Source organism: Aphanomyces astaci (assembly GCF_000520075.1).
Source record: "Aphanomyces astaci strain APO3 unplaced genomic scaffold supercont1.6, whole genome shotgun sequence".
NCBI classification, from domain to species: domain Eukaryota; phylum Oomycota; class Saprolegniomycetes; order Saprolegniales; family Verrucalvaceae; genus Aphanomyces; species Aphanomyces astaci.
This window is the reverse complement of record NW_009798269.1, coordinates 490,234-516,316: the sequence shown is the minus strand read 5'-3', so window position 1 is coordinate 516,316 and position 26,083 is coordinate 490,234. Positions and strand designations below refer to the sequence as shown.

Sequence of the window (26,083 nt, the reverse complement as noted above, 5' to 3'; positions counted from 1 at the left end):
GCGTAAATGGGGGACTGCTGATGACGACATCCAGTGAAAATCCTGTCCGACCTTAAATGATGTAGCTGCTGGCCATATATCTTGGTTTGGTCAATAAGGAAAGGTTGACGCGGCAGGCTTGGTGTGATGCTCGTACTGGAAGTGCGGTTAGAATCTGAATAATCTGTACCGAAACTCGATTTTTGATTTTGATCAGGTTAGACGAGGGAACGGACGAATGCGAGGGGGACAGTCGTTGTTGCGACGCAAATATACAAGTATATAAACTTGGACCTTCAAAGGAATTCGTGATGATTCGTGTCGAAGGGTCAAAGTTCAACAGTACGTTGTACTTCGAAGTACCGTGTACAGTGTAAGTGTGGACCCCACGTGTCTTGTACTTTGAGATCCTACCCTTTCTCGAGGTCGCTCAACGCACATCCGAATGTAATCGAGCGTCGAACCTGCGAGCCGGCATTGGATTCAGAACAAGCGACAGTCGACATGGAGCGCACTGGATACGCCCGCGAATGACCGACCACATCGGGCCCCCCTCACCCACGATGGAAAGTGTATGTAGTTGCTGCGGATCATAGGTAAGTTACTGTATTGTAGTACTAGTACATGGTACTAGTACATCTCACAATTGTCTGACACCAATCAATCAGCCAACTAACTAATTTGTCATCAACACAAAATATGTGGGTGCAGAAGCAGTTTCCACCCATCCCACATCCTTGACGTCGAGGGCCACAGTGTCATGTTAGGCCAAAACCTCTCAAACTTGATACTACTTGTACATGTTGTCAGATCCAAAACCGACGAGGCGGTTACGAACCGTTTCGCGCCGGTTCGGCAGGGGCGACGATAAGTTTCACAGTGCAAGTAGCAACCAGAAGTAGCAGCCTGACAGCCCCCTATCCACGACATGAGCTCGGATCGGGAGCTCCAGGACTCGCTGTGGGCGGCGGCGTCGCAGCTGAGTCCAAGGCGACAGCAAGATGACGGCACCGCCACCATGTCGCTGCCGTTTTACGAAAACATTGCGCCTGGCGAAGCGTTGAAGCGGCTGTTTGCATGGTTCCACCCCAAGCCCCTAGCGACAGCTCGTGAGAAAGACGGCATGAGCATCGACGAGTTCAACCAGCTTCGACGGTGCGTGGGGCATCCCGTGGTGTCTGCCGCCGAGTGGACAGCTGCGATGCAAGAACTGCATCACGGTGACTCCAGCGACGTGTGGGTGCGCGAGTCTGAATTCAACGAACTATTTGGGCTCGCCCCATATTTCGGCATTCACGATAGCGCGCATACCCCTGTGCACTTGTCGATCATGCGCCAAGTCGCCGCCATGGAAGAGTTTGTGCACTTTATGCTCATGCTGTTTGAAAAGTTCGCCGTATCTTCGCGGTTGACGTTTGCTTCCTTGCAAGCCATGCAGCGCAAGGCGTGTATCAAGGCCAAGATGGACGAGCGCAGTTGGGAGCGGTTGTGTCACCAGCTCCAAGCCGTGCGGTCGGAGCTGCAGTGGCACCAGTTTGGCCAAGCGTGGCATGTCAACTTGAACACAAATGGAGCCACCGCGGGGCACTTTCTCTTTGGACAAAACGGCAAGCCGATGGCCCCGTCGGACGTCGTGCAGACGATTCTAGCCGAAGAGAAGCTCGCGACGCATTTCTCCAAGGACAACTTGATCTCCCGCAAAGCCCTTCATGGACTCCTCAAGGTCGGGTCCTCGCAGCAACGCAACCTTGCGGACAAGGAATGGTGTGCCATTTTGGAAGAAAACCAAACGGCGTACCCAGGCGACACGACCAGCCAATCGACGCGGGTCACGGAGGCTGCGCACGGCGCGCCGCACGATATCATTGTCCACAACGCCAACAACATGATGATGTACGAGATCTCGTTTGACGAGCCCGGGGCGTTGGGTGTGCAAGTGCAAAGTGACTTTTTCGGACAATGCATGTCGGTGCACTCGATCGACGGCCAAGCAAAGAAGCACCAGACGATTCAAAAGGATGACATCGTCGCGTGCATAGACGGCCAGCTCATCCTGTTCGACCCCCTCGATTCCGTGGACGGCGAGCGGGCGAGGCAAGACAAAGTGCAATCTCAGCTCGACACACATGGTAATATCTCGACATGTCACGTTTGGGACGAATTCTAACAACAGACATGCAACGTAGGTGCAACGGTGCGCAAAGTGGTGTTTGTGCGGCAAGAAGTGTACTACCACATCCAAGACACAGACTTGAAGCTGTCCTTCCGCGTGTACGAACCGATTGGACGGGGGGGGTCGTTCTCCGTCCAACTGCCCCCCGGTGTGACCGCACCCACCAACGCGATTACCATAACATTTGAGCCGACTTTGCAAGATTTGTTGCGTCCGCAGTGTGTGTATGACGCGGCGTCATCGACGGTGACGGTGACCTTGACCGGCTCCAAGGGCATCAAGCAAGACGCGTTCGTGACGTTGTATATCCATGGCATTGCCACGCATTTGCTCGCCGGGCCGGGGGTGGTCTTGCACACCGGCGACGACGGCACGACCATCACTCTGTTCAACGATTGGTCGACGTGGCGCTCGCTCGTGCAAGAGAATTTCATCGCGGCCAAGGCAGGCCGGCCCACGACCAAGTTTGCCGACCCATCCCTTCGCCCGAAAACCATCGAGGTGGTCCGGGGCGACGCAGGGGTGACGTTTGCCGCCGATTTTTTCGGCCAATGTGCGGTCGTGGCCGAGCTGGACCCGCTGAAAGCTGTCGACGGACTTGTCGCCAAGGACGACGTGTTGAGCGCGATCGTGTTTCAAAACAACATGGGCGTGCCGGAGCGCATCAACACCATCAAACCGTTCGCGCTGTCTGGGTCATCAGACAACACCCACTTCAATACTGTCATGGCAGCGCTGTCGGCCCGCGTCAAGTCGGAGGAACCGTACACGCTGCATTTTCTACGACTCCACTCGCACTACATGCAAATGGGCGACCGCACAACGCTGACGTTCCACGCGCTCACGGATCTCGGACCCAACAGCACCATCGTCGTGGAAATGCCCACGGCCGACTGGAAAGCCAAGGACGTCGAGGCGATCGACGTCGAGTTCCTCAAACCGGCGACAGTCCGGGCGTCGAAAACGTACTGGAACGCCGCGTCGCATGTGTTTGAAATCACGTTGAGCAGCTCGTGCGAGTTCATCGGGGAAAACTCACAGGTGATTCTGTCGTTGACCGGGATTCAAGGCGTGGCGGACAAGAGCGCGGGGCCGTCTGAGGTGACGGTCGCCGAGTCGGGGCGAATGCGGCTGGAGTTGCACGACCACTGGCACTCGTTTCTGGGGGGATCGGGGGGCGTCGCCCCCGAGAACCTCGTGGACGTGCTCACGCGGCTCAAGACGTCGCCGCTGGACTTGTGGACGATCCTGGAGTACGCTCACCTGTTGTTTCGCATGTTTCAAGACGAATCCACACAACTTCTACCGTACGAGAACGCGATGCTGTTCCGCGAGGCTGTGACGGGGGAAGGGGGCGCGATGGATGTGGACAAGTGGACCAAGTTTTGCAGGGGAATCGACGCCAAGCCCCGCGTGGGGCTCACGGAGAAGCAGTTTACTTGCAGTGTGCTGGAACTGCTCAACTTGGACCGACGATTTCTCTCGGCCAAGTTTGAAGGCCACGACTTGAAGCGATTGTACGTGCACTTGCACTCGGTGGACAAGCTGTTTGACGAAGCGCTCGACTTGTTCGAAGACGGCCACAACCACACGACAGTTCACATTGACAGCCTGCGCGGCCTCCACAAGGCGTGCTTTCCGTCGCTCACGTGGTCCGCGTTTCTCGAGCAGATGCAAAAGACCGACGTGACCAAGTACGAGTGGACCCAGAACGATTTTTACCGCATATTTGCGCTCGCCAACAAAAAAGTCAACCCCGTCGACGCGTGGGTCAAACTGCACTACTCCAAGTTGCTCTTTGACGAGTTTGCTAGAGTCAAGTACGTCGTTGTTGGGCTTCTGCCGGGCTCTCTCATCCACGTGTCTTGTGTAGGGTTATGCGGAAACAAGAGCTGCGCGACCTCCTCAGCGCCCGCAAGTCGTCGTTCGAGCTCGACGACGACGTATGGGCCAAGTTGTGCGCGACCATCGAAGGCGACCACGGAACCGCCTCGTCCGGCATCACCTGCGGTGGGTTTGTCCAGTTGTATCCGTCGGCAGCGTTTGGCAATCGCGACTCGATCCTCGACTGGAACTACATTCAAGCGTACAAGATGGAACCTGAACCTCGTCACAGTCGAGCAGGTAAAGCAAGTCTAAAAACGTCCTTGTTAGATTTGTAAGCCATACATTTTGTAGCGGCCCTCGCGGCGGAGATCCAAGCTGCCCCCGAGCGAATTAGCGTGAATGACATTGCCGCGAATGTCCTAGACACGGTCGCGAGCACGGACGACTTTGCAGAGGAAGCCGTGAACGCTGGCATTGCATTCAGTCGGACGGAGGAAGTGGTTGAGCGTGTGATCGAGCTCAAAGCCCCGGCGTGGACCACGTCGTTTGAGTCCAACTTGGTTAGTCCTAGTGTATTCTACACATGTCAGCTCAGGATGGCATGATAGGCGACGCGCGAGAAGGGCATGTTGCACTTGAGTGTCAAGTGCGCCAGCGAACTACGCGACACTGCCGACTCGGACGCGTCGTCAACCGCGTTGGAGCAGTACTATGTGGTTGTGTACACGATCACGGGCACGGACTGGAACGACGAGTTCAAGAAACCCAAGCGCAAGCCGTGGAGGAAGAAAGCGCGCGAAGTGCTCTTTGGCCAGCGCCAAGCGTCATACAAATGCGCGCCCCATGAAGTCTGGGACGAAGGCCAGTCCCAAGAACTCGTGGCATCCTACGAATCGATGGAGCATCAGTTTGAGCAATACCCCCGTGGTAACACTACGCCGTTTCCTGGCTAGTTTCGTGACATTGCACTTTGGATTCGTAGACAACCAAGACGACTACCAAGCGTCTCGCAATCAAATGATCGACATGTACCATACAATGAACCCGTACGCTACAACGCCCGTGGACTTGCGAAGTCACCGAATGATCTCGCGCTTGGTTAATAAGGTACATGTGATACAGTATATCGTCGACTCAATATACTCACACGAGATTGCCGTTAGGATCCATTGACCGAAGGAGTGGTCAAATTTTCCACCGATCGATTCCGGCTGTATGTGGATGGCACGCGGACGACCGACCGGCAGACGCATGTCGTCATCAAGTTGTTCAAGCGCACGGAAAAGGCGCGCAAGTTCAATCCGCAAAAGTACGAGCGGCTGCTGCAGGCCACGATCGAGCTTGGGCGTGCAGAGAAGTCCGAGCGCGTGATTCGCGGCTTGCTGGACAAGCAAAAGCAATTGCTCGTCGAGTCGTTGCACTTGTACGACGTGACGGCAGAATTGGAGCAACAAATGACCAAGTTCAAGCGCAAGGAGCACGAAGCCGACGCGTTGGCGCACGTGATTGTCGACCTGCGTGGCGAAGTGACGTTGCTCGAGAACGAGCAGGCGGCGTGGCGCCAGAACCAGAAACGCGCCAAGTTCAAAGTCAAATGCGTCGGCCAAACCGCGCTACCGATCCAGGACTTTCAGGACGTGTTGCACGACGACTCGCTCGAAACGGACGACTTGGCCATGATCTTTGACGACGACCAGAAAGTTGCCGGGAAACTGCTGCTGCAAGTCCAGTACAAGTGCGACACGATCAGCAAAATGGCCGACGCCCAACCGCTCGTAGCCATCGACCCCGACAAGCTCGAGTACCCCGCCGACGCCCCGCTGACGGTGACGTGGACCACGAGCGACGAATTCCGAGTTCAGCAAGGCGACTCGATCTCACTCGTGCGCGAAAACGATGATAAAAAGGTCATGTTGAACACGTCGTTCTTCACGTTGTTCTGGAATCCGACCACTGGAAATTGGGACATTTTCGATTCGAGCGTGGGGTTGTACTCGAACGGCGAGACGAAGGCGGATATTTTGCACCGGACAATCAGTCCAGGGGGGAGCTCGGCGGCCGGATGGTTCCTCCTCCCGTCAGCAAGAGACTTGTCGCTTCCACCAGGCACGTACCGGCTGAGTTTGATCCGCAAAGAAACCATCGAGGGGGTCAACTATCGGTCGTCCGTCGGGGTCAGCGCCGGACTGAACGTGTATGTGGGCATCAACAGCATCCACACTGTGTTCGGCACGACGCCGTTGGTGGACGTCAAAACGGTCAAGTGCTCGCTGTCTATCGTGGACACGACCACCAGCCAAGTGATTCAAGTCAGCACCATGCCCGTGGCATCGTCGCCATGGTGGTTCCGTGCGTGTGGGTACGACGCCGAGCTGGACAATTCGATCGCGATGTTGCAAGCCGAATGCACGCGACTCGACGGCCAGCTCGCAGTGCGGGACCTCCGTGCCGCCAAGCGCAAGGTACGCGTAGGGTCCCATGTTGCACTAATGCGATGGTGTGTGGAATTAGCGCTTGGAAGATCAGCTGGCGTTGTTCCAAATGAAGGTTCGAGGCATGGAAGAAGCCAAACTGAACGGCGTCGCTGGGATCAAAACCCAGCAGGCCAAGACCAAGGCGGAGCTGGACGCGCTGTTGGTCGAATGGGAGGTCCGTAGTCGTTGCCACGATACTAGAAGCTTGGCATGGCCACCCTGACAATACAACAATTTAACGTAGACACTCAAGGGGCAGTTGGCGACAACTACTGACAAAGTGCCGTTGGAGCAACATATCCTCCAGATCGAAGCGAGATGCCAAGAGCTGGAAGACCAAGTCAAGGGGTGGGCGCTTATTCGGCTCGAATACGAAAAACGTCACAGCGTGCCCAATATGCTCGGGGCGTCGTCGAATACCGCGCCGCCAAACTTTTCCTACGCCAGCAACATGCGCGTGGACTTTTTGCTCGAAGGCGCGGGCGGGGTGTCTCCCCAGTTGAACCCCCACTTGAACGACTTGACCCACGACAGCGTGCTTATCTTGCCGCAAGTGATCGTGGAAACGTCCGACAGACTACGCGTCAAGGTAGAGGACATAGAACCAACAACACAACACACATTTACAGCCAATTGGTTTGACCGGTAGATTCTGGGCAAACTCCAGACAAGCGACGCCGAGCGCACCAACCGCATTCGAAAGCAGATCCAATGGGAGCTCCAGATCATGCTGACCGTGGTGCAATTTGCCAACGCCAGTTTGTTACAAAAAGCGCGCACGTACAAGTCGCTGTGGACCGCATGGAAGAAACTACGCAACGTCCGGTGGTTGTACGTGTTTGAAGAGTGTCTGCCCCTCTTTCACAAAGGATCGCCTAAATTGAAGGCGCACTTTCCAGCCATCATTGCCGAGCTCATCGAAGAGCTGCAATGTCGTACGACCGAGCTCGAATTAGAAAACCAAGGGCAGGTCAAGAACAACTTGTTTCGTCGACAAGTAAGCCCCCCCTCCCTTATCGTGACAAAAAGCCTCATTCTATGCATGGGGGCTTAGGTTCCGATCAAAGAATCGGGGTTTGCCCAAGGCGACCTGTGTGGGGTCGCGGGCAGCGTTCATGGTCCCGTGGTCAAGTTTGTGGGGGCCGACGTGTCGGATGGAGATATGTATATTTGCAAGTACATGCGTCGGGGGCACAACAGGGGGTCGCTGGGGGAGCTAGGGCGCGTGGGACCGTTTGCAATTCAATCGACCGAGCCAAAGTCGTCGTGGTTCACGCTCTCAATCCACCAGAAACTGGCGCTCGTCGAGTCGGGATTTCACTTTTTCGTGCTCGCGCTCAAGTACTTTGTAGCGTTGCTCAACTTGTCGTTCAACGTCTCGTTCGTGTCCAACTTGGCGCTCAAGGTGACGTGGCCACACTTGAACTTCGATACCGTGCGCAACCTCCAGCAGGAATGCTTGAAAGCGCTGCGGGACGTCGTACCGGTGATCAAGGAGATATTTGCCTGGTTCGACGAGTTCTTTGCCAGCTTGCTCGAGTACGTCATGGTGGACCTCAATATCTTCAAGTTCTTTGCCAACTGCACCCACGGCGCGGGCATGGTCGTGAACTGGATCGCGCTGTGGGCCACGGCTTTGTTTTTGTACATTGTCATTCAAGAGGACATTCTCGCCAAGGTGCAAAAGATCGGGTCGTACTTGCCGTTTGAGCTCGGAAAGACGGGCGAAGACCGGTTCGAACAGCTTGGGTCTATTCTTGTGAGCCCCGTGCTGATTGTGATCAAAGTGCTTATCTTGTTCATCGCCCAGCAGTGGACAGCGTTTTCAAACGAACTGCAGAACGGCCGATCGTTCACGCAGCCGGAAGCCAGCCAGCAGTGCGCGGTGGCCGGCCTTGACTACGCGCTCCAGGTGATCGGGGCGTCGCTCCTGATCACGTTTTTCTACTTCTTCTTTCCGCTGCTGGTGCTCGACATGTTCAGCTGGGTGCCACCCTTCGACCTCAAGAGCGACGACGAGCGCATCGAAGCGAGCCATCACGGCCGCAAACAGGGCATCCACGACTCGGTGGACAACAACGTCAACCTGATCGACTACGGGGACAACGCCAAGGACCCCAAGTGGTCGCGGTGGTGCTCGTTCCGCAACTTGTTTTGGTTTCACGGGTCTGGCCAGCGCATATTTATGGACTACAAGTACTCGAACTTTCACAAACTCACGAAAACGTACGGCTACGTGGGCATTTGGTTTGTCATTTTGTACGTGTACACGGTCTTGCTGCTCCAGAGCATCGTGCGAGCCCTGGGCGCGGTGTTTGGGTGGCGGGGGAAGCGCGGATACATGTACCCCCGCGCACACTTGCGAGGGGCGTCGTCGTGGACCGACAAGTTTTGCTGCCGCTTCAACTCCGAGTGGAAACGGTACTGGCTGTTCAAGAAAGTCATCAAACCGCTCTTGGATGTGTTCGCCGTGACGTTTGGGCTATGGAACCACGACCGCTGGGACGTTTACGACATTGAAGAGCGCGGCAAGAACTGCTTTCCCATGGAGCCCAACAACGAAGTCAAGCAGTTGCAAATGATGGCGTTGCATGGCAAGGTACTATAGCATTTGCATAGGTAGAAATACCCTTAACATGTGTTTATGGGGGGGTTGTAGGTCAACAGTTTGCTGTGGCTGCCGTTTTCGTCGGCGGGCGTCCTCACGTTCATCTCGGACTGCATGAACCGAGGGCCGATTCTGAGTTACTTTCTCAATGACCAGGTAACACACGAGCTTGCCACGTCATGACATTGACAGGTGATGGGCGTAGTTTTTGCAAGCAGACAAGCCCGAAAGCGAGCGTGTGGGTAAAGTCAAGTTGCGCTTGATGCGATGGGGCAAGGCTCGCGACGACCACGACGAAACGGGGGTCGTGTACCTCTTGGACACGGAATTCCTGGCGACGCTTACGAAATGGCTCAGCTCGATGGTGGAGCTGGCGTCCGTGCTCACTTTAGTGCTTATGCCACTGATAAACCAGAGTGCCGACGGCCTTGGCACGCCCGCAGCCGCGGCGCTCATCGCTGCGTTCGTGGCGCCAGTGATGGAATTCAACCACCAACTGCTCAAGACGTACCGAAAGTTCCAAGAATTCGCCAAAGTCGAGCAAGCGAACCTGCAAGAGTCGCTGCAAGGCGCGATCAATACAGCCCAATCGGCGGCGAAAGCAGTGGCCTCCAACGACATGGCCAAGGTGGTCAACTTGGAGCAGGGAGGATTGAGCCAAATTCAAAGTCAATTGGGCTTGAACGACGACACCACAGGAGCTCTGGGGGACGCAGTATCTGCTGTGAATGAAAAAGCAACGAAAGCTGTGACGGACAAGGTCAAGGACGCGGAAAAAGCGGTGGCCGACAAATTGGGCATCGTGGGGGTCAATGTCGAGTTTGCCCCGTTGGGGGATAATGTCGGCGGTGGTGACGAGGACGAAACGGAGTCGGAGGACGACGAGTGCGACGACGGGGACGACAGCGACGATGACAACGAGAAGGACAAAAGCAAGGACACCAAGGGCGACTTGGTCGTGTTGTCTGCGCTGCCCGAAGTCAGCTACATCATCCAGTCGGACCAACTGGACGTGGGCGAGGGCGAAGTCACGGTGAGCTGGCGGGTGAATTCCAAACGCCGGTTCCACGCGTCGGACGCCATCGGCATGTTTCCGGCGCGGTCGCTCGACAACATTCTCACGCGGAGGACGATGGACCAGTGCGTGTGCTATCGCCTCGTGTCCGACTCGGACGCCGAGCCGTTGGGGTGGAAGCCGGACGCGGCCAACGAGAACCACCAGGACAAAGTCATGATCAAGCGCGCCGTGGCACTCGAGAAGATTCTGCACAGAAAAATAGGGTCGCTGCACCGGACGTCGGAGCGGCTGGCCAAAGAAAGCAACGACAAGAACGAAGCCACGTCCAACCAGGACCGACCCGAGGCAGGGATGGCCGACGGCGACGGTGGCGACGGCAAGCAGTTGGTGGACTTTACGCACGCCGAAAGTATGTTTGAGCACGTTCTCGCCCACTCGCCGCCGTCGCCCAAGAAAATGCATGACATTCTGCTTGAAGAAATCGAAGAGGTCGGTTCATGTCGCCAATTTTGATCTTTCTCGCCGATATGTTTGACGTGCAATTCTGACGTAACGTTGTGTGTAGCACAAGGACGAGTTTGATGGACATGCGATTGAAGATGCCATGGACAACAACCACGACGACGACAGCGCGTCGGCTGCTAAGTCGTCCAAGGTACCAACCACCCCCATCGAATCTCGGAATCTAGTCTTCAGAGACTGACCATCGTGGGGTCTTTGTCTTGTAGACTGTGAACGGCCACGTCAAGTTCCGTCCGTGCAACTGGAACGAAGCCGAAGACCACCCCCGACATGAGGACTTCGTGTTTGGCAATGCCGCTGGCATCTACCCGTGCAAGTACGGGATGGAAAAGTACGAGTTTCTGTACTTGCGGTACGTCGGCAATAAGCTCAACGACGAGCGCGACCATTCGTCCCGCGCGTCGTACGCTGTGGTGGACAACCAAGAGGCGACGCCGCTGCTAAACGATGCCGAGCGCCGTCCGTCCGGCGGGCATGTTGCCATGGCCACCGCGCCGGAGGACTTTGACCCGCTCAACAAGTTCAGCTCCAACGCCGTGGGAGTCGGCACGTTTGACTTGTTCATTCGACTCAGCTCCGACTCGCCGCTCATGTGGGCCAACCAGGCCGTGAACGTGTCGTGGAACATCTATGGCGTCTCGTACGAGATTCTCGCGCACCCGAAGAACAAAAACTGCATTGCGTTTTACAAAGTCCGGGACATCCACAACACCCGCAACTGCACAAAGCTGGACATCGTCCCGCCGTCGGCCTTCTTTGCCAACCACGGGTCTGGCCCAGTCACGGGGCGTATGATGGTCACGACGCCGTCCGAGCCAGGGATGTACGAGATCCGGTTCCTGTTCAACTACTTTCACGCGGCGAAATTGCATCGACGATGCCAAGTGTTTGGCTTGTTGGAGGAAAACATGCAAAGTGAACGTATCTCCAACTTGTTTGTCAAGCGCGACATGGCGCAGTCCCTCGGGCTGCTGCACCACCAAGAGCAACCTGTGTGGAACACGGCATTGCTACAGGCGTATGCGTGGTATTTGCCGATTCTAGACAGTTTGCTGGTCGTAGCGAGTGCCACAGCGCCCGACGTGCTCGAACACCCAGCCAAGTTTGCCAAGTCTATGATGGACGAGTTCGGCTCAAGTTGCGAACGGCTCGTGTGTCTTCCAACGCTCAAACTGCAGGCGTGCCTAGAACGCATGCTGCAGCCGCTGTGGACGACTGGGTTTCTCACGTTCCTGCATGGGACGTTCAGCCAGTCCCAAGACATGGTCGCGCACGCCAAGTCGTTCACGTTCGTGTCGCCCACCGATCCGTACAAGGACACGTTTGTGAGCCACCAGCTCGACATGCTTCGGGCTGCCGCCGCGTTGCATAAACATGGCGACGACGAACCCAACGTGGCGCTTACGATGATCCGACTGCTGCACGACGACGCCGACCTCGTTCGTTTCGGTCCGTCCGCGTTCGAGCAAATGGCACTCGACTACCTCGACGCCCGGTCGTACCTGCCTGGCCACTTGGATTTGCTCGACGACCTCATCTTGGCCCACTCGCCGCTGCTTCACACCACCAGTCTTGTACGTACTAGTTTTTGCTAGAATCTCTGGAGTGTTGGGACGAGAATAGCAGCAAAGTGATGACATGTGTTTTCGGATGGTTGGGGTACTAGATTCTCGACAACGTGGCCATCACGTGCTGTGCCCTGTACGAGCCCGCGGTGAACAACGCCGTGCAGGGCTTCTTCCGCCACGCCAAGGAAGACAAGAAGATGGGCTTGTTCCAGGACATGGACGTCCATTTAAAGGACGGGTGCCGCAGCCACCTCGCCAAGTTGATCCGCGCGGCATTTGAGACCGACATCCGGACCGGCGAAAAGTACGGCGGGTGGCGCCTCGACGATGACGTGGCGCACTGTACGATGAGCGGCGCGTCTGTGCTCATGCATCGCGCATTGCGGTCGTGGATCAAGCCCCGCCTGGTCAAGTACATCATGAAGACGCTGGCCCGGCGCCACGCGTCGCTCACGAGCTCCAACGTGGCCGTAGCCAAGCAAATGGCGCGCAAAGTATGCCGTCGGGTGCCCGAATTCCGCCGGTCGGCCGCCGAATCGGCCAACCGCCAGCCCAAGTCGGGTCAAAGCGTCGTTTACTTTTTACACCAGTCGCAATTCTAGCGTCCGGACAAACATCTGTAGTCGCGACCTCTCTTTGTTGCATGTGCATGGAAACTAATTGTACTAAGTGTTGTTAGTTACTTGGTATTTTCGTTAACAGTGGGGGCTTTGATTATATGCTCAGGGGGTGCGTCCCACGTCGTTTGTTTGCGGACGTGATCGATGTAATACCGGCGGCCTTTTGAGTCTACGGCTGTGTCCCAACCCAGTGGAAGGGTCCTTTGGACTGGCTCGTCGGCAGGCGGGACGGACGTGCCGGCCGCCAGGTGTGGGGTGGTGATATGGGAACGGTCGTAGTCGTGATCAAGGTTGACATCCTCCGATTGAATTTGTCGAATGTACGCGAGCAACTTATTGCGGTACTGGCTGCTGCTCGAGTTGTTGGGGATGACCACTGGCGTCACTGGCTGGACGACGGGCTTGGAACGCATCGTGGGGCCGCACGATCGGGGCCGCGCGGTTCGAGGAGGCCGAGGACTCTATAATGTTGCATGAGACACTGCACTATTGTAAATCCCGTCGCCACCTCAATCCGCCGGGTGCTGGGGTGCATGGCAGGGAAATTTGTTCGCACCAGACTGGCATTCCGCCGCTCGTGACTCTGTCCCAGCCATGAAATTGCGCTTGTAGTTATATCACAGTCGTACGTGGGCGCTGTGATCGTGAATGTGTTGAGTCAAGTGAGCCAGGCGCTGGCAATGGTCGCGGTAGTCTTGGCGTTGTTGGTACGAACTGCATTTCCAAATGGCATCACTACATGGACAGTGAACGCAATTCTTGACTGCAATACTCGGTAGATTTTCACGTTCTGTCGACTGTACATGTTGCTCACAAGAGTGTAGCCTGGTGGATAGCCTATAGCACCCCACGCGATGCGAATATGAGATTGTTCCATGGCTGGAATAGAGTAATACACGTACATGGAGGTGGCGGATAATGGTCCACTTCAGGGCGCTTCCTTGCATGCAAGTACACTGCGAACATCACGACATTACACTTTTACAGATACCGTACCATACGACTGGGCATCGCGCGGAGTGATTTCAGGAGACGGTTTGGGCGACAAGACCACCGCCTGGAAGCGTTTGAGTTCGGCCCCCACCTGACTCCGCCCGCCAAGGTTACGCTCGTCAAAGTGGGCATACCCACTCTTGTTGGCTCGGTACATCGCTGCAAACAATTGTGCCTCCTAGAAAACGTAACTAAAAATAGATAAATCGCCCATGAAATCGTCGGAGGCATCGCCACTACCGCCCAGCCATGTCCTGCAACTCGCCACGTACACGCCAGAGTATCTGGAAACGTCGCCAGATCATGGATATAAATACGCTGAAGATGCATGGTACGAATAACAAGGTTTTCACTCGAGATTTTTGGCTAAGCGACTGAACCTACAGGCTGGGTCTGTTGCAACGCCATCGACACCTGTACTTCGACGTGATGGCACCATTGGTGCAGTACAGTGTGGACGATAAGCGGCGGCGGTACTGCAGCAGTAGCCAGCTGCAAACGGCATCGGTAGCGATCGAAGAGTCTACTTTGGACGTCATGCGTCTCCAGCAACATCTCTTGGTGACGTGGCATCGTGGTGCAAGGGTATTCCAAGCCCTGTGGCGAGGGCATGTTGCGAGAAAGGCCGTGCGCGCGGCGATGTGGGCCGCACGGATCAGGAAGACGGAGCGCTTGTTCCGCATTGTCCAAGGCATCCGTCGGCTAGCCATGGCCCGCCGACACCGCCGAGGGTTGAAAGCATGTCGGCATATCAAGGTACTTTGACCTGCCATGACCAAAACACACATACACATTTACGATATGGAATGGACAAGGGGCTGGTTATACGGGCCCATGCCAACGCCGGTCGGATCCAACGCCTCGTCCGTCACTACTTGTTCAAGTGCCGACGATGGAATGCCGCGACGAGGCTGCGGCAATGGTACATTCATCGTGTCCGCCATCGCAATTTGACTACGGCGTTGGCGAGATTGCACGGATTTCTCAAACGACAACGACGCAACGCACTGCTGGAAGAGTACACGGCGGCCGCTTTGGAAGCAAGGCGGCACCAGGTCGAACGAGCCCAAGCAGTGTACTTTGCCATGAAACCAGACCAAGTGATTGTCCATCGGATGGTGGCAGCGAGAAAGCAGACCATCAAACACTCCATCAACCCACATAGACAACACCATCACGCAAAGAGCAACTCGAGTGTGGACCGAAGCCGAGCTATTCTACCGCTGCCCATGGCGACCAATACGATGATGGCCGAAGCATTTGTGCAATCTTCGAAACGTCGCGGACACGGGATAATATGAACGCGATTGACAATCGTTTTCTTGTACTACGTAGTATTGTTTAGATAGTACTGGATTTATATTATATTATCCACATCAAAAATTATCATTGAAGTATTTCACTGTCAGTAACGTTCGTTCTATTATAATTAGGAAATACTGGTCAAAACAGCTTGACCTAAACGCATCAAGGTGCAGCCAGCGTCGCACGACGGACGACCCACGATCAAGAGCGTCATGCGCAGGAGGTTGTGGCGACCACCCAGCGCCACTTCAAGCCACTGGCCCGACGGAAGCAGCGTACCTACGTCATCGCCAAAACAGATATCGGCTAAGTCGAGTTCAAGGACTGGTTGGTTAGGTACAATGCTGCCACTCGCGACTTGACGTTGATGCAATTGCGAGCGACCAGTCAAACGAATGCTATTAACACACTCGTGGACGAGGTGGAGACTCTTTGTCGTGGATATATACGTATACTACCGGTGTAGGTACATAAACAACAACACTGCTGCAATAACCATATTGAATGCTCATTTTGATATGTTGGGACCACGGGGGTGGAGGACGGGCTGCAAGACCTGGTGCTGAACTTCATCGAAAAGCTCCGCCTTGCCCGCATCAAGATCTAGAGGCTCATGGACAACCACATCGACAGGGCGGTGAAAGTGGCTCGATCGGCAAACTTGCTCTGCTGGGGTCGCGACATGCTGCTGCAACCGAGTTGGCGAAGATGCTGAAGCATATCCGACACCCATGGCAACAGTACATATGTCCTACATAGTCGATAACTGCGAGACGTTGCATCATGTAACGAGGGACCCACGTCATGGCGCTTCTCAAGTTGTGTAGTTGGTGTACCATGAAAGTGCACTGTGCACTTGCAAGTGAGGTGGTTTCTGCACTATGCCCTTCCATGTGGTTACTTGATATGCTAAGGAGAATTTATAGGAATCATAGGATATCATGGCCACAAGGGATCTGGCGGACGATTGACAACTGGGCCAACGACGCGGCGTGATGCCCCAGACGGCCCATATGGGCATGGACATGATCGAGGGTCGAGGAAGGCTTGCAAGCCATCAACTGCAATCAAGCGGGCGTGGACTTTTGCAACACTCGGCCTTCCACCCCGAGTCTTAACTTTATTGTTAATATTTCTGCCTTCAACCGTTCTTTCCTTTTCTGCGATGCCTGTGATGCTTAGAACGCCATATACGGCAAGGTAGTACCGCAGAGAATGACTGCTACATGAGATGTACAGTTCGACGGAATGCCCAGCTACACGTTTAATGCCTGTGGTGGTTGTGATGAGGTCGTGGTTATGCGAGCGGTGGCCAAGCTTGTACGGTGGCGAGCAGTCGCTTGGGGTGAGTCCCCGGAACTTGCGTCGTCACTGTGTCGGGATGTAGTCTGTGAGATGTAGAGGACTTGGTGTTGTTAGTTACCATCGGTTTCGCATTCAATTACTACAACGAGCTACATGTGCGATGGGATTGCAGGATGATTTGGAAGTGGATGGCGTTTGTCATTTGCATGATGGCCATGCTCATGATGAGCAGCACCGGCGTCCGTTCGGGATTTGGACACGGTGTTTACCCAGATCGAGTTGGTCTAAGGTATATATGTTAACGCCAGCTCATCCGTAACTGCACCAGAACACGTGGACATTGATCCAAACGGCGGCGTTGGCAGTAAGGATTAGCTGCTGGCTCGTGTCGGGGTTCATTCTGTGCCACGGGTCACCCCCGCTGCACCGCCTCGCTCACGAACTGTGCATTAGCCAGCACCAGGTTCTATCCAGTAGATATACGTATATGTAGCCATGTCATCGTTGTCTAGCATCAGCAATGCTTGCCGTGAGGGTTGAATATTGCATTACCCTCAGCAGCCAATCAGATTGGAGCAGGAGGAAACATGGCTCATTTTCTCGACGCGGGTGAATTTGAATCGCGCCAATCAGCGACTTGTAGCAAAATTTCCGCGAATCATCTCTTGCCTAGCATTTGAATTAACCAATCAAACACTGAAAATTAAACTGTCCAATCACATCGCGGGCCTTGTGTTATTGCAACAACTCCAAATTCCAGTAAAATAGGTGTGAGAATTGCGAGGTCATTTTCGATTTCGCACGAGAGAAACCATGACCAGAGCTGCTGCCAAGACTGCCGCTGAACCTACCCCTGCCGCCACCACTGAAGTGGCCCCTGCCGCCGTGGACGCTGCCGCCCCCGCCGAGTCCAAGAAGCGCGCTTCCAAGAAGGCCGCAACCTCCAAGGGCAAGCCGGCCGTGAAGAAGGGAGCTGTTTCCAAGAAGAAGCCCGCTGCCAAGGTCGTCGCCAAGGCTGCCCCCGTTGCCGCCAAAGCTTCCACTGGTCCTTCGTACTATGACTGCATCAAGGAAGCCATCCAACACTTGGCCGAACGCAACGGATCGTCTCGCCAAGCGATTTCCAAGTTTGTGCAAGGCAAGAAGACCAACAACTTCCAAAGCCACATGTTGAACAAGGCGTTGAAGGCCGGCGTGGACAGCGAAAAGTTGATCCAAGTCAAGGGCTCGTACAAGTTGGCTGCTTCTGAAAAGAAGCCCGCGGCTGCTAAGAAGAGCGCTGCCAAGAAGGTTGCCGCTGCTAAGGAAGTGGTCGTCAAGAAGGTGGCTGCCAAGAAGTCCGTGACTTCTAAGAAGGCCCCTGTGAAGAAGGTCGAAGCGAAGAAGGCGACGCCTGCTAAGAAGTCTGCTGCTCCCGCCAAGAAGGCCGCTACCCCTGCCAAGAAGGTGGCCGCCCCCAAGAAGTCGTCGAAGAAGGTGACCAAGAAGGCGGCTGCGTCCAAGCCCGCCAAGCGAACTGCTAAGAAGTCGGCGTAAACAGCCTGCGACGTCTGTCCTATTTACGAGTCAACGAACGGTCCGACTCTTCTCCAAATCGGTGTTTCTAAACACCACCCAACTTGCAAGAAATGTATTTGAAGTGCTCGTCTCGTAGTTTTTCATCTAATATACATACCAGGTACCTATCTCCGATTGATTGGAAATGATTGATAGGTTTCGCTTTGTTGAGCTTTAAAGAATTGTACCTCAGTCAAAATAGGTTATATTGCCTAGACAATAGGGATACTTCCATGCAGAGAATTTCACAGGAAATCCGATTTTAATGCTTAGAGAGTCCTAATTAGAGTATCTTAGAAGTTATGGTCCAAATCGATCAGGAATGATGCTCAATTTTCACTGTGCTTCCGTATAATTTCTATCCACCTATATTTGATTTCTCTTGAACTTATCTAGTTATAGAGGTTTAGGTAGAGTTATGCGGTACAGCAAATATGACAATACCTGTAGAATATCATAATAATTGTAACCTATCAATCATTTTGCAATCGAAGGTATTATTACTATGCATGAAAACCAATGTAATGTGTATGTATTACGAGTCCTTGCACGACACGTTACACAGCTTCACGCGGCGTAGTGACGGGAATCGCCGCAAAGTCGAGTGGGGTGGTCCGATCAAAGTGCTTAAAGTCGATGATGGCGCCCCCGGTCTCGTTGTCGATGAACACACAGTTGACAAACTGTTCGTTGAACACGACGTCGTGCGCCTTAAACGAGTGCCGCATCTGGGTCGTGGAGGACGTGGCCGCGTCGACCCCTTCGACGACCACCACCACTTCCATCTACTCACACCATCGTGTGATTCAGGGGGACATGCGTAGTTGTGTCATGGACGTACTTCCGTGTCGCTCCAGAAGCGCAAGAGCCGGTCGATGTCGGCTTTGGTCACGGGCGTCAAGACGTTCGTGGTCGCCGAGTTGAAGAGCGCGGGCTTGTCAACGCGGTACTTGTTTTCGCGGGTGCCAGACTCAATGTCCACCGCACGTTGCGGCGGTTCTACGACCACGTTAGACCAAGATAGGAAACACTTTTGTACCTGGGAACAGTGCTTGGGTTGCGGGGTTGTGCGTGGGTTCTGGGTCGAGCGGCGGCGGCGCCAGCGGACTCCACGCGTCCAGCCGATGCACGCAGATGGTGGGCAAGGCCAAGATCAGCCATCCGTTCAAGTCGTCATCCGGCTGCTGCAGCCGCATCGGGTACGCTTGCATATGGTGCACTTGATGGGGAAAATGCACCGACTTGTGCAGCACGGCATAGCATCGCACGTGTGCTTCCGACAGCTGCAAGCAATGTTAGAGGTGGGTTTAAAGACAGATGTCGAATTAAAGAACGCCACGACTTCGAATAAAAGAACGTAACGTCGAATTAAAGAACGACCACGAAAAGTATTCTTCGAATAAAAACAAGACAAATGGGATTTCAAAATGTTACAGTGATGAATACCTGGTGCTTGCGCATTTCGCACGTTTGAAACGTAAAGTAGAGGTGGCCGCGGATCTTTTGGACGCAAGCAAAGGCCGACACGCGGATGGTGTTGGCGCGGGACTAGGGAGCATTCCAGCGTTAAGATGGGGATCGAAGGAACGAGACATGCGGGAGATTGTGTCGTACTTGGCCGCGGGCAAAGCGCTGGTAAAAGATACCAAACGCCATCGCATCGAGGAACACTCCCACGATCGTCTACAGACGTGATGAATGAGGACGGGGATGGTGGTAGTGCACGACAAGAAACGACGACGATTGACGCACCTGGGCCGTGATGAGGGTGATGGCACTGCCGCAGCTGTTGAAGAACACGTCGTTGCCACCCACACCAAACCCGATCGTAAACAACACACTGACGGAAAAGATGAACCCTTGGGGGAACGTGGCGATGGCCAAGTTGCACGAGCTGTCGATGCTGAGGTAGAGCAGCCCGAAGACGGCGATGACAGTCAAGTAGACAAGCGAGAGACCGATCACCACTTTGTACACGCTCATGTTGACCAACGTGTGGAACGGCGCAGACAGGTACCGCTTGTACGCGTCAGACGCGCGAAGGCGGCGAATGCTACGACCATAACACACATGAAGGGCTGGTTGACGGATTAGCAGGTCAATCTACGTACTTCCATGTGCCGAGTGAATGGTTCGACCCAGCGGATCGATCAATCATGCGGCATTTTGACGGATGCGCGGCAGCATTCCCGTGCTTTTCGTCACCACCTTGCACGTAATCTGGCAGGCATATAATGAGAGTCAGCTGGCATCCAACCTTTGCATCGTTCCGTACCTGTGGAGGTCTTCTTGTCGTACCCGCCCTCATCATCGCTGAGGTCCGCTGCTGGCCGACGCATTGAAAAATACGAACCTCTGGATATCACACACCGACCTTTAAACTTCCCTCTACAAACAAATACTGGATGGACCCGAGGCCGGGCTATGCATTAGCCAATGAAACGGCTTTAAAAATAGAAATCAACCAATGGGAATGCAATATTCACCATATCTGTGCAGGCAAGGGCGAAAAGGGTAATACTGTACCTCTGAATTTGAATACAATGCGTAAACCATCTGGTGGTCGAAATCTCGTACAAACAACCTGTAACATTAAATAACATATAGAGTCATTTGAACATATAGATTATGCAAGGAAACTACCTTCTGCAGTTATTTCGTCGAAGATCGTGCACAATTCGCCGCTTACTTTACCCGACCAAGGTCTTCAAATATGCCAGGCAACGACGGGTATGGAGCTCGATGGATGCGGTACCTGGGTGTCGGCAGCGACGGGAGCTTGTTCCAAGAGCGAAAGGCTTACGAGACACTGCGTGACCAACTCAAGTTCCGCCCGACCTCGGAACATCACCCGTTGAGCGAAGCTGACGACAATCCGTGGAACCAGTTCTTCGCGGACGACACTCTTGTGCGGGAAATCAACACCGACTTGGACCGATTGTATCCGCAAGGTCAAGAAACGTTCTTCCAAGAGCGGAAGGACTACATGGACATGCTGCGCAATGTGTTGTTTGTGTGGTGCAAGCAGCATCCGACGTTGGCATACCGACAAGGCATGCACGACCTCGTCGCGGTCGTCCTATACGCGTGCGTCGATGGAATCGACGGCAGCGACGACGATCGCGTCGAGTTCCTCGAGCACGACACGTATATTCTGTTCCAGCGCATCATGGTGTGGATGAAACCACTGTATGCCATCCAAACCATCGCTCCCGTCGAGTCGGACGCCACCCCGTCCACCGACGCTGTAGACGACGACACCACTCTCTTCCCTCTACCCACGGACCGCGGCGCCGCCGTCCCGCTCGAAGAACGCCCTCTCTTCCGCGCGTCCAACGGTCCCGACAACGCCGACTCCTTTCCGAGCCCGACCGCGCAATCTGCCCTCCAACTGCTCTGCCACGTCGTTCAGTACGAATTGCTCGCCAAGCACGACCCCCAACTCGCGCGCCATCTCCAAAACGTCCAAGTGCTACCCGAAACGTACTGCCTTCGATGGCTGCGTCTCCTTCTCGCGCGGGAATTCCCGTTCGACCAAACATTGCGGGTATGGGATGCCATGTTCGCATCATCGTTATCGTCGTCTGACCCAACCACTTTGGAGCTGCTGCCGTACATGTGTGTGGCGGTCCTCGTCCACTTCTCCGCGGCGCTTCGGGACTGCGACAACACGGGGTGCCTGCAGCTGCTCATGCGGCCTTCGTCCGTTGGCCTGCCCGCGCAATCGATCGTCGACAGCGCGCTCCTCATGCACAATCCCATGATCGAGACAGACCACGACGACATGGACGTCGTGCGCTTTGACGATGGATCCCCCCTCGGCATTGTGCTCACGAACGCGCAGTCCCCATATGACTTTCGCCTAGCGGTCAAGGAAGTGTCGGGTCGAGCGCTTGAAAGCGGCCGTGTATTTGTCGGCGATTTGGTCGAGAGCATCAATGGCGTCAAAATGTATCAGATATCGACGGACGAGATCAAAAAGCATATTGCGCTGCTGCCGCGGCCGCTGTACGTGTCGTTTCTGCATGTCACCGACTCGATTCCGCCTGATGAGCATGCCGCCCCCCCCCTCCACCAAACATCCTTCGCGTCGTCGTCGGCATTGTCGCCCCCGCCAGCGTTTGTCCTCCCCGACGACACGCCCCTGCCGTCATTCCTCGATGGCGAGCAATGCTATGCCCACGTCGAGACCTCCATGCACCAGCCAGTGTTCCACGCTGCGTCGGGCTCATGCGCGGCGCATTTTGTCCCCGGTCGCCTCTTTCTGACCAACTACCGGTGTCTATTTCAAGGAGGCGGCGGCGGCAGTAGCAGCGGCATTGGAACGATGTGGGAGATTCCCATCTTGTCTGTGGCTGCTATTCTCGTGGGGGACGCGACGCCGCTCGATTTCAATCCGCTCGCCGCCGCCTCGAGCCAAAACCACCCCCGCCATCACCACCACACACTCACGCTCGTGTGCAAAGACACACAGCAAGTTCAGTTTGCCTTTCGAGATGGCCAAGAGTTTACACGCACGCACAAGTGTCTGTCGGTGCTGGCATTCCCAGCGTCGCTCACGGATGCGTTCTGCTTCTTCTACCGCCCGCACACGCTGCCGTCGGACGTGGTCGCGCCATTCGATATCCGCGCCGACTACCAGCGCCTCGGCCTCCTCCACGGCCGGTTTCGATGCATCGATCAAGCGTACTTGTTGTGTGATACGTACCCGCGGTTCGTGATGGTGCCGGCCGACATGTCGGACGTCAAGCTGCAGGCGGCAGCGGCGTTCCGGTCCAGTCAGCGCCTCCCGGTCGTGTGCTGGCAGCACCCGACAAACCACGCGGTGATCGCGCGGTCGTCACAGCCCCTCGTGGGTCTCAAGTCGGCGCGGTGTGCTGAAGACGAACAGCTCGTGGCGGCCTTGTTGTGTGGAGGGGGAAGTAGCAGCAGCAGTAGTCTGTTGTTTCCGTCGGCGCATCGATATGTCATCATGGACGCGCGGGGGCAGCTCGCGGCGGCGGGGAACAAAGCCATGGGCAAAGGAACTGAAAGCACGGCCAACTACCGCGGCGCCAAGCTCGTGCACATGAACATGGAGAACATCCACGCGATTCGGAATGCGTTTTCCAGTGTGAGCGCGGCGTTCGATCCGACGGACACGACGGACAGCGCCAGCTTTTTGCACAAAATCGACCATTCTGGCTGGCTCAAGCACGTTCGATTGGTATATCCGATGAATGCATGTATTGTCATAACTTGGTAGATATGTGACACGGTGTATTGTGTGTGTGTGTAGGTGCTCAAGGCGTCGTGGGACTTGGCCGATTACGTGCACAACAGCGGCGTGTCGGTGCTCACACACTGCAGCGACGGATGGGACCGCACCGCGCAGATGGTGTCGCTTGCCGAGCTCATGCTGGATCCATTCTATCGGACGCTGGAAGGGTTCGCGGTGCTCGTGGAGAAGGAATGGTGCAGCTTTGGCCACCAATTTGGGCTCCGGTGTGGCCACGCCCGCAGTGACGTGTCCAACGACCAGCGGTCGCCCATCTTTTTGCTCTGGCTCGACTGCATCCACCAGCTCTTGCGGCAGTTTGAGACGGAGTTTGAGTTTGCGTCGACGTTGCTCCTGTTCTTGGCAGACCACGTGTACAGCTGCAAGTATGGCAACTTTATGTTTGACTGCGAAAAGGCTCGCGTCGACTGCTTTGACAAGTACGCAGCTACCAACATCTGGTGCGACGTCCAATCAAAACGCGACACGTTTGCCAACCCCCGGTTCAGCCCCGAGCGCACCGTGCTGGCGCCGTCTACCGCATGGAAAAACATTGTGTACGTTTCCATGTACTATGATGGATATATTTATGAGTGCAGAGCTATGTATTTCATTCGGATTGGTAACGTTATTTATATATGGGGTAGGCTGTGGAAAGCGTACTTTGCCCGGTTTGACCCTACGTTTGTGCCTCCGGTCGAGTGTGTCCAGTTTTATTCGTAGACTTAAAGGGCATGTGGTTGGTTGCGGAATCCACAGTTGCTCGACAGAATACAGTTTAAATATGAGATACAGTATACTAGTATATATATATATATATATATATATTCATCGTTGTGTTGTATAACATAAAAATAATAGAAGATAAGACTAAGCTAATATATATATATATATATATATATATATATATGATGGACGACGTGGTGGAGACAAGGAGAAGTCATTGAAGGAGAACGATGTAATAGTATACTTACTATATTAGTATAGCCTTGTACAGTGTTGTCGGTGTTGGTCCGACGACACGCTGGCACGCACAAGCATGCGATGAGTTGGGGTGGCTGCGATACAGTATATATTACGATGTGGAAACTCGAGGTCAATCCAAAAGTCTTATAGATCTTGATTTCGAACATGTAAGCAACAAGTTTAGGTTCCAAACAATGCATGCCAGTCTTAGTCTTCTCGAAATGTCATGGAGGCCGACGTGCCCCAGTTGTCGTCGTACACTTTTTCAAACGCGGGGTACGTCGTGGGGGTCGTGGGGGTGGTGAAGAACGTATCTGTGACAATGTCCACCATGCCTTCAAACAGCGTCTGGATCAGTGGCTGCAGTCGGCCGCCCGTCTGCTTGAAGTCAGGGCCAGGGTTGACCTATGTCCATACATATCCACTCGATGCTGATTCTAATTCCGAATTCACGATATCGAATCCACCAACCTCCAACAGCCACACGTGAAAGTCCTCGTCCACGACAAAGTCCACGCCGTACACTTCAAAGCAGTTGGGTAGTGGCTGGAATACGGAAAACTCGCCCCGATACGCAGCAAACACTTCGCGGGTGATGGCGCCAATATCGGCCAGCATGGTTGTCGTGACGCTCTTGGCGTCAGTGGCCGACATGTGACGATCTTGCGTCAGAATCCGCTCCATGTCTTCCAAGAGCAGCACGCAGTCGGCCTCGACAAAGTCCGGATGGTCCTGCTGCTGGTACGTGTTGGTGATGTGCGACAGCTTGTCGTCCACGTTCTTGGGGTCGTACGCGTTCAAAGACGTGAGCAGAAGCACATTTTGATACACGTACACTTGCAACGCGCCCACGGCCACCACGTACACCCGGACCTGCGATACAGTGACGACGAACCGTATCTTTGAGCGAGACGTACGTGGAATTTACGGTTGCGGAGAAGCAACGGACGCTCAATGTACGCCTGGACCACCCATTCTAACGATGACGACGGTCTTGGCATTTAGCAACAGGATGGTCATGATACAGTTGTTGTTCAAGGCTCAAATTGCTGTTATGGAGGCACAAATAATTGCTGGGGGGACGGTCGTGTACCTCGGATGTCGGTCCAGTTAGAAATGATATCCTTGAACTTGTCGTACGTGTTGAACACGTTCACTTCGGCTCCCTGGGAGTGATGGTCACGTTAGACAGCAGCCAAGAGCATCATGAGCTGCAAACCTTGTTGGTGGCGCTGGGCTTCATGATCCAGCAAGAGTCGGGGGCGTACGCGTGTTGGTTGTCTGGGTCGAACAGTTGCTTGACTTCCCACAGACACGACTCGAGGCGGTTGCGGAAGCTCACGCCGAGGTCGGCCAAGCTCTGGTCGAACGCGTCCCAGAGGTCCACGACCAGAGTTTCAGGCAGCGCCTTGCTCAAGATACAGCCAGGATGCTTGCGAATGTACTTGGAGAGGAAGATGGACAACTGCGCCTTGCGCGACAAGCCTTTGCGCACGCAGTACGAGTTGGCCACCACTTGGCCACGCAAGATCTCCTTCCAGTCCAGGTCTTCGTATTCTTGCCACTACAACCATCACCCCACATGTTCACTTATCATCGTCATGCTTGGGACGTACCAGCAGGTCGGGCGTCCGTGGGTCCGCGTCGGACGTGATGATGTCCCAAGTTTTGGAGCGCTGGATAAATGCCTTGAGCACCAGCGGACGGACATAGTCGCACAAAGCGTCTACCCGGACCTTGAAGGTGCGCTGACCAGGGGTCGCGGCGTAGTACTGTAACGCCAAGCTCTGCTCGTCCAAGTACCAGTCCATGACGCTTTTGGAATTATGACATGCCAAACGATGTTGATGTCGTCGAGCGCTTTTTCGACGCATGTGATTGGTGCAAAAGCATGTTTTATACCCCCTCATG

The 26,083-nt window shown here is 54.7% G+C and overlaps 8 protein-coding genes across 10 annotated transcripts; 5 read left to right on the top strand and 3 right to left on the bottom strand.

Moving 5' to 3' along the window:
- Positions 1 to 831: 831 nt before the first annotated feature.
- Positions 832 to 13,017, top strand: H257_03500 (hypothetical protein). Its single transcript, XM_009827629.1, has 16 exons — positions 832 to 2,108; positions 2,166 to 3,972; positions 4,026 to 4,276; positions 4,331 to 4,539; positions 4,588 to 4,906; positions 4,962 to 5,086; positions 5,143 to 6,441; positions 6,491 to 6,628; positions 6,698 to 7,042; positions 7,103 to 7,450; positions 7,508 to 9,052; positions 9,113 to 9,217; positions 9,267 to 10,568; positions 10,645 to 10,734; positions 10,808 to 12,175; positions 12,268 to 13,017. The coding sequence occupies exons 1-16, from the start codon at positions 908 to 910 to the stop codon at positions 12,769 to 12,771; spliced, it is 10,956 nt and encodes a 3,651-aa protein (XP_009825931.1). The 5' UTR covers positions 832 to 907; the 3' UTR covers positions 12,772 to 13,017.
- H257_03499 lies at positions 12,849 to 13,956 on the bottom strand (the record flags this gene model as incomplete). Of its 2 annotated transcripts, XM_009827627.1 has the most annotated exons (6): positions 13,786 to 13,956; positions 13,692 to 13,745; positions 13,593 to 13,626; positions 13,419 to 13,524; positions 13,298 to 13,372; positions 12,849 to 13,250 (listed from the first exon to the last, which is right to left on the bottom strand). In XM_009827627.1, exons 1-6 carry the CDS (start codon positions 13,937 to 13,939, stop codon positions 12,849 to 12,851), a joined length of 825 nt encoding a protein of 274 aa, XP_009825929.1. In that variant the 5' UTR covers positions 13,940 to 13,956. The 2 variants fall into 2 exon arrangements, with proteins under 2 accessions (XP_009825929.1, XP_009825930.1); XM_009827628.1 differs by lacking the exon at positions 13,786 to 13,956 and having other exon boundaries at positions 13,692 to 13,774.
- Positions 13,957 to 13,989: 33 nt separating this feature from the next.
- H257_03498 lies at positions 13,990 to 15,093 on the top strand. Of its 2 annotated transcripts, XM_009827625.1 has the most exons (3): positions 13,990 to 14,113; positions 14,169 to 14,538; positions 14,598 to 15,093. In XM_009827625.1, exons 1-3 carry the CDS (start codon positions 13,995 to 13,997, stop codon positions 15,081 to 15,083), a joined length of 975 nt encoding a protein of 324 aa, XP_009825927.1. In that variant the 5' UTR covers positions 13,990 to 13,994; the 3' UTR covers positions 15,084 to 15,093. The 2 variants fall into 2 exon arrangements, with proteins under 2 accessions (XP_009825927.1, XP_009825928.1); XM_009827626.1 differs by lacking the exon at positions 13,990 to 14,113 and having other exon boundaries at positions 14,124 to 14,538.
- A 1,472-nt stretch (positions 15,094 to 16,565) lies between these two features.
- Positions 16,566 to 16,925, top strand: H257_03497 (hypothetical protein; the record flags this gene model as incomplete). Its single annotated transcript, XM_009827624.1, has 3 exons — positions 16,566 to 16,631; positions 16,721 to 16,855; positions 16,905 to 16,925. 3 exons carry the CDS (start codon positions 16,566 to 16,568, stop codon positions 16,923 to 16,925), a joined length of 222 nt encoding a protein of 73 aa, XP_009825926.1.
- A 267-nt stretch (positions 16,926 to 17,192) lies between these two features.
- On the top strand, positions 17,193 to 18,084 carry H257_03496 (hypothetical protein; the record flags this gene model as incomplete). The annotated part of the gene is made up of 1 exon (XM_009827623.1): positions 17,193 to 18,084. A coding segment is annotated over one exon (736 nt), but the record flags the coding sequence as incomplete, so codon positions are not given.
- A 351-nt stretch (positions 18,085 to 18,435) lies between these two features.
- H257_03495 (hypothetical protein) lies at positions 18,436 to 20,321 on the bottom strand. The gene is made up of 8 exons (XM_009827622.1): positions 20,225 to 20,321; positions 20,061 to 20,169; positions 19,702 to 20,002; positions 19,564 to 19,632; positions 19,396 to 19,497; positions 18,989 to 19,232; positions 18,791 to 18,948; positions 18,436 to 18,734 (listed from the first exon to the last, which is right to left on the bottom strand). The coding sequence occupies exons 1-8, from the start codon at positions 20,286 to 20,288 to the stop codon at positions 18,507 to 18,509; spliced, it is 1,275 nt and encodes a 424-aa protein (XP_009825924.1). The 5' UTR covers positions 20,289 to 20,321; the 3' UTR covers positions 18,436 to 18,506.
- A 308-nt stretch (positions 20,322 to 20,629) lies between these two features.
- H257_03494 (hypothetical protein) lies at positions 20,630 to 24,023 on the top strand. The gene is made up of 3 exons (XM_009827621.1): positions 20,630 to 23,155; positions 23,228 to 23,763; positions 23,854 to 24,023. The coding sequence occupies exons 1-3, from the start codon at positions 20,663 to 20,665 to the stop codon at positions 23,927 to 23,929; spliced, it is 3,105 nt and encodes a 1,034-aa protein (XP_009825923.1). The 5' UTR covers positions 20,630 to 20,662; the 3' UTR covers positions 23,930 to 24,023.
- Positions 24,024 to 24,296: 273 nt separating this feature from the next.
- Positions 24,297 to 25,993, bottom strand: H257_03493 (hypothetical protein). The gene is made up of 6 exons (XM_009827620.1): positions 25,789 to 25,993; positions 25,392 to 25,736; positions 25,266 to 25,338; positions 25,090 to 25,148; positions 24,644 to 25,045; positions 24,297 to 24,577 (listed from the first exon to the last, which is right to left on the bottom strand). Exons 1-6 carry the CDS (start codon positions 25,981 to 25,983, stop codon positions 24,380 to 24,382), a joined length of 1,272 nt encoding a protein of 423 aa, XP_009825922.1. The 5' UTR covers positions 25,984 to 25,993; the 3' UTR covers positions 24,297 to 24,379.
- Between the last annotated feature and the right edge of the window lie 90 nt (positions 25,994 to 26,083).

What these genes read in the sequence shown, in the direction of transcription:
- H257_03500 (XM_009827629.1), top strand. Translation starts at nt 908, where the DNA reads ATGAGCTCGGATCGGGAGCTCCAGGACTCGCTGTGGGCGGCGGCGTCG. An exon ending in ATCTCAGCTCGACACACATG is followed by an intron (nt 2,109 to 2,165) that starts GTAATATCTCGA and finishes CATGCAACGTAG; the next exon opens with GTGCAACGGTGCGCAAAGTG. An exon ending in CGGCTGCTAAGTCGTCCAAG is followed by an intron (nt 10,735 to 10,807) that starts GTACCAACCACC and finishes TTTGTCTTGTAG; the next exon opens with ACTGTGAACGGCCACGTCAA.
- H257_03495 (XM_009827622.1), bottom strand. Translation starts at nt 20,288, where the DNA reads ATGCGTCGGCCAGCAGCGGACCTCAGCGATGATGAGGGCGGGTACGAC. An exon ending in CGACAAGAAGACCTCCACAG is followed by an intron (nt 20,170 to 20,224) that starts GTACGGAACGAT and finishes TATGCCTGCCAG; the next exon opens with ATTACGTGCAAGGTGGTGAC. An exon ending in CATTCACTCGGCACATGGAA is followed by an intron (nt 20,003 to 20,060) that starts GTACGTAGATTG and finishes TTATGGTCGTAG; the next exon opens with CATTCGCCGCCTTCGCGCGT.
- H257_03498 (XM_009827625.1), top strand. Translation starts at nt 13,995, where the DNA reads ATGAAATCGTCGGAGGCATCGCCACTACCGCCCAGCCATGTCCTGCAA. An exon ending in AAATACGCTGAAGATGCATG is followed by an intron (nt 14,114 to 14,168) that starts GTACGAATAACA and finishes CTGAACCTACAG; the next exon opens with GCTGGGTCTGTTGCAACGCC. An exon ending in AAGCATGTCGGCATATCAAG is followed by an intron (nt 14,539 to 14,597) that starts GTACTTTGACCT and finishes GGAATGGACAAG; the next exon opens with GGGCTGGTTATACGGGCCCA.
- H257_03494 (XM_009827621.1), top strand. Translation starts at nt 20,663, where the DNA reads ATGCCAGGCAACGACGGGTATGGAGCTCGATGGATGCGGTACCTGGGT. An exon ending in GGCTCAAGCACGTTCGATTG is followed by an intron (nt 23,156 to 23,227) that starts GTATATCCGATG and finishes GTGTGTGTGTAG; the next exon opens with GTGCTCAAGGCGTCGTGGGA. An exon ending in ACCGCATGGAAAAACATTGT is followed by an intron (nt 23,764 to 23,853) that starts GTACGTTTCCAT and finishes TATATGGGGTAG; the next exon opens with GCTGTGGAAAGCGTACTTTG.
- H257_03493 (XM_009827620.1), bottom strand. Translation starts at nt 25,983, where the DNA reads ATGGACTGGTACTTGGACGAGCAGAGCTTGGCGTTACAGTACTACGCC. An exon ending in CACGGACGCCCGACCTGCTG is followed by an intron (nt 25,737 to 25,788) that starts GTACGTCCCAAG and finishes TGATGGTTGTAG; the next exon opens with TGGCAAGAATACGAAGACCT. An exon ending in TAACTGGACCGACATCCGAG is followed by an intron (nt 25,149 to 25,265) that starts GTACACGACCGT and finishes CGTCATCGTTAG; the next exon opens with AATGGGTGGTCCAGGCGTAC.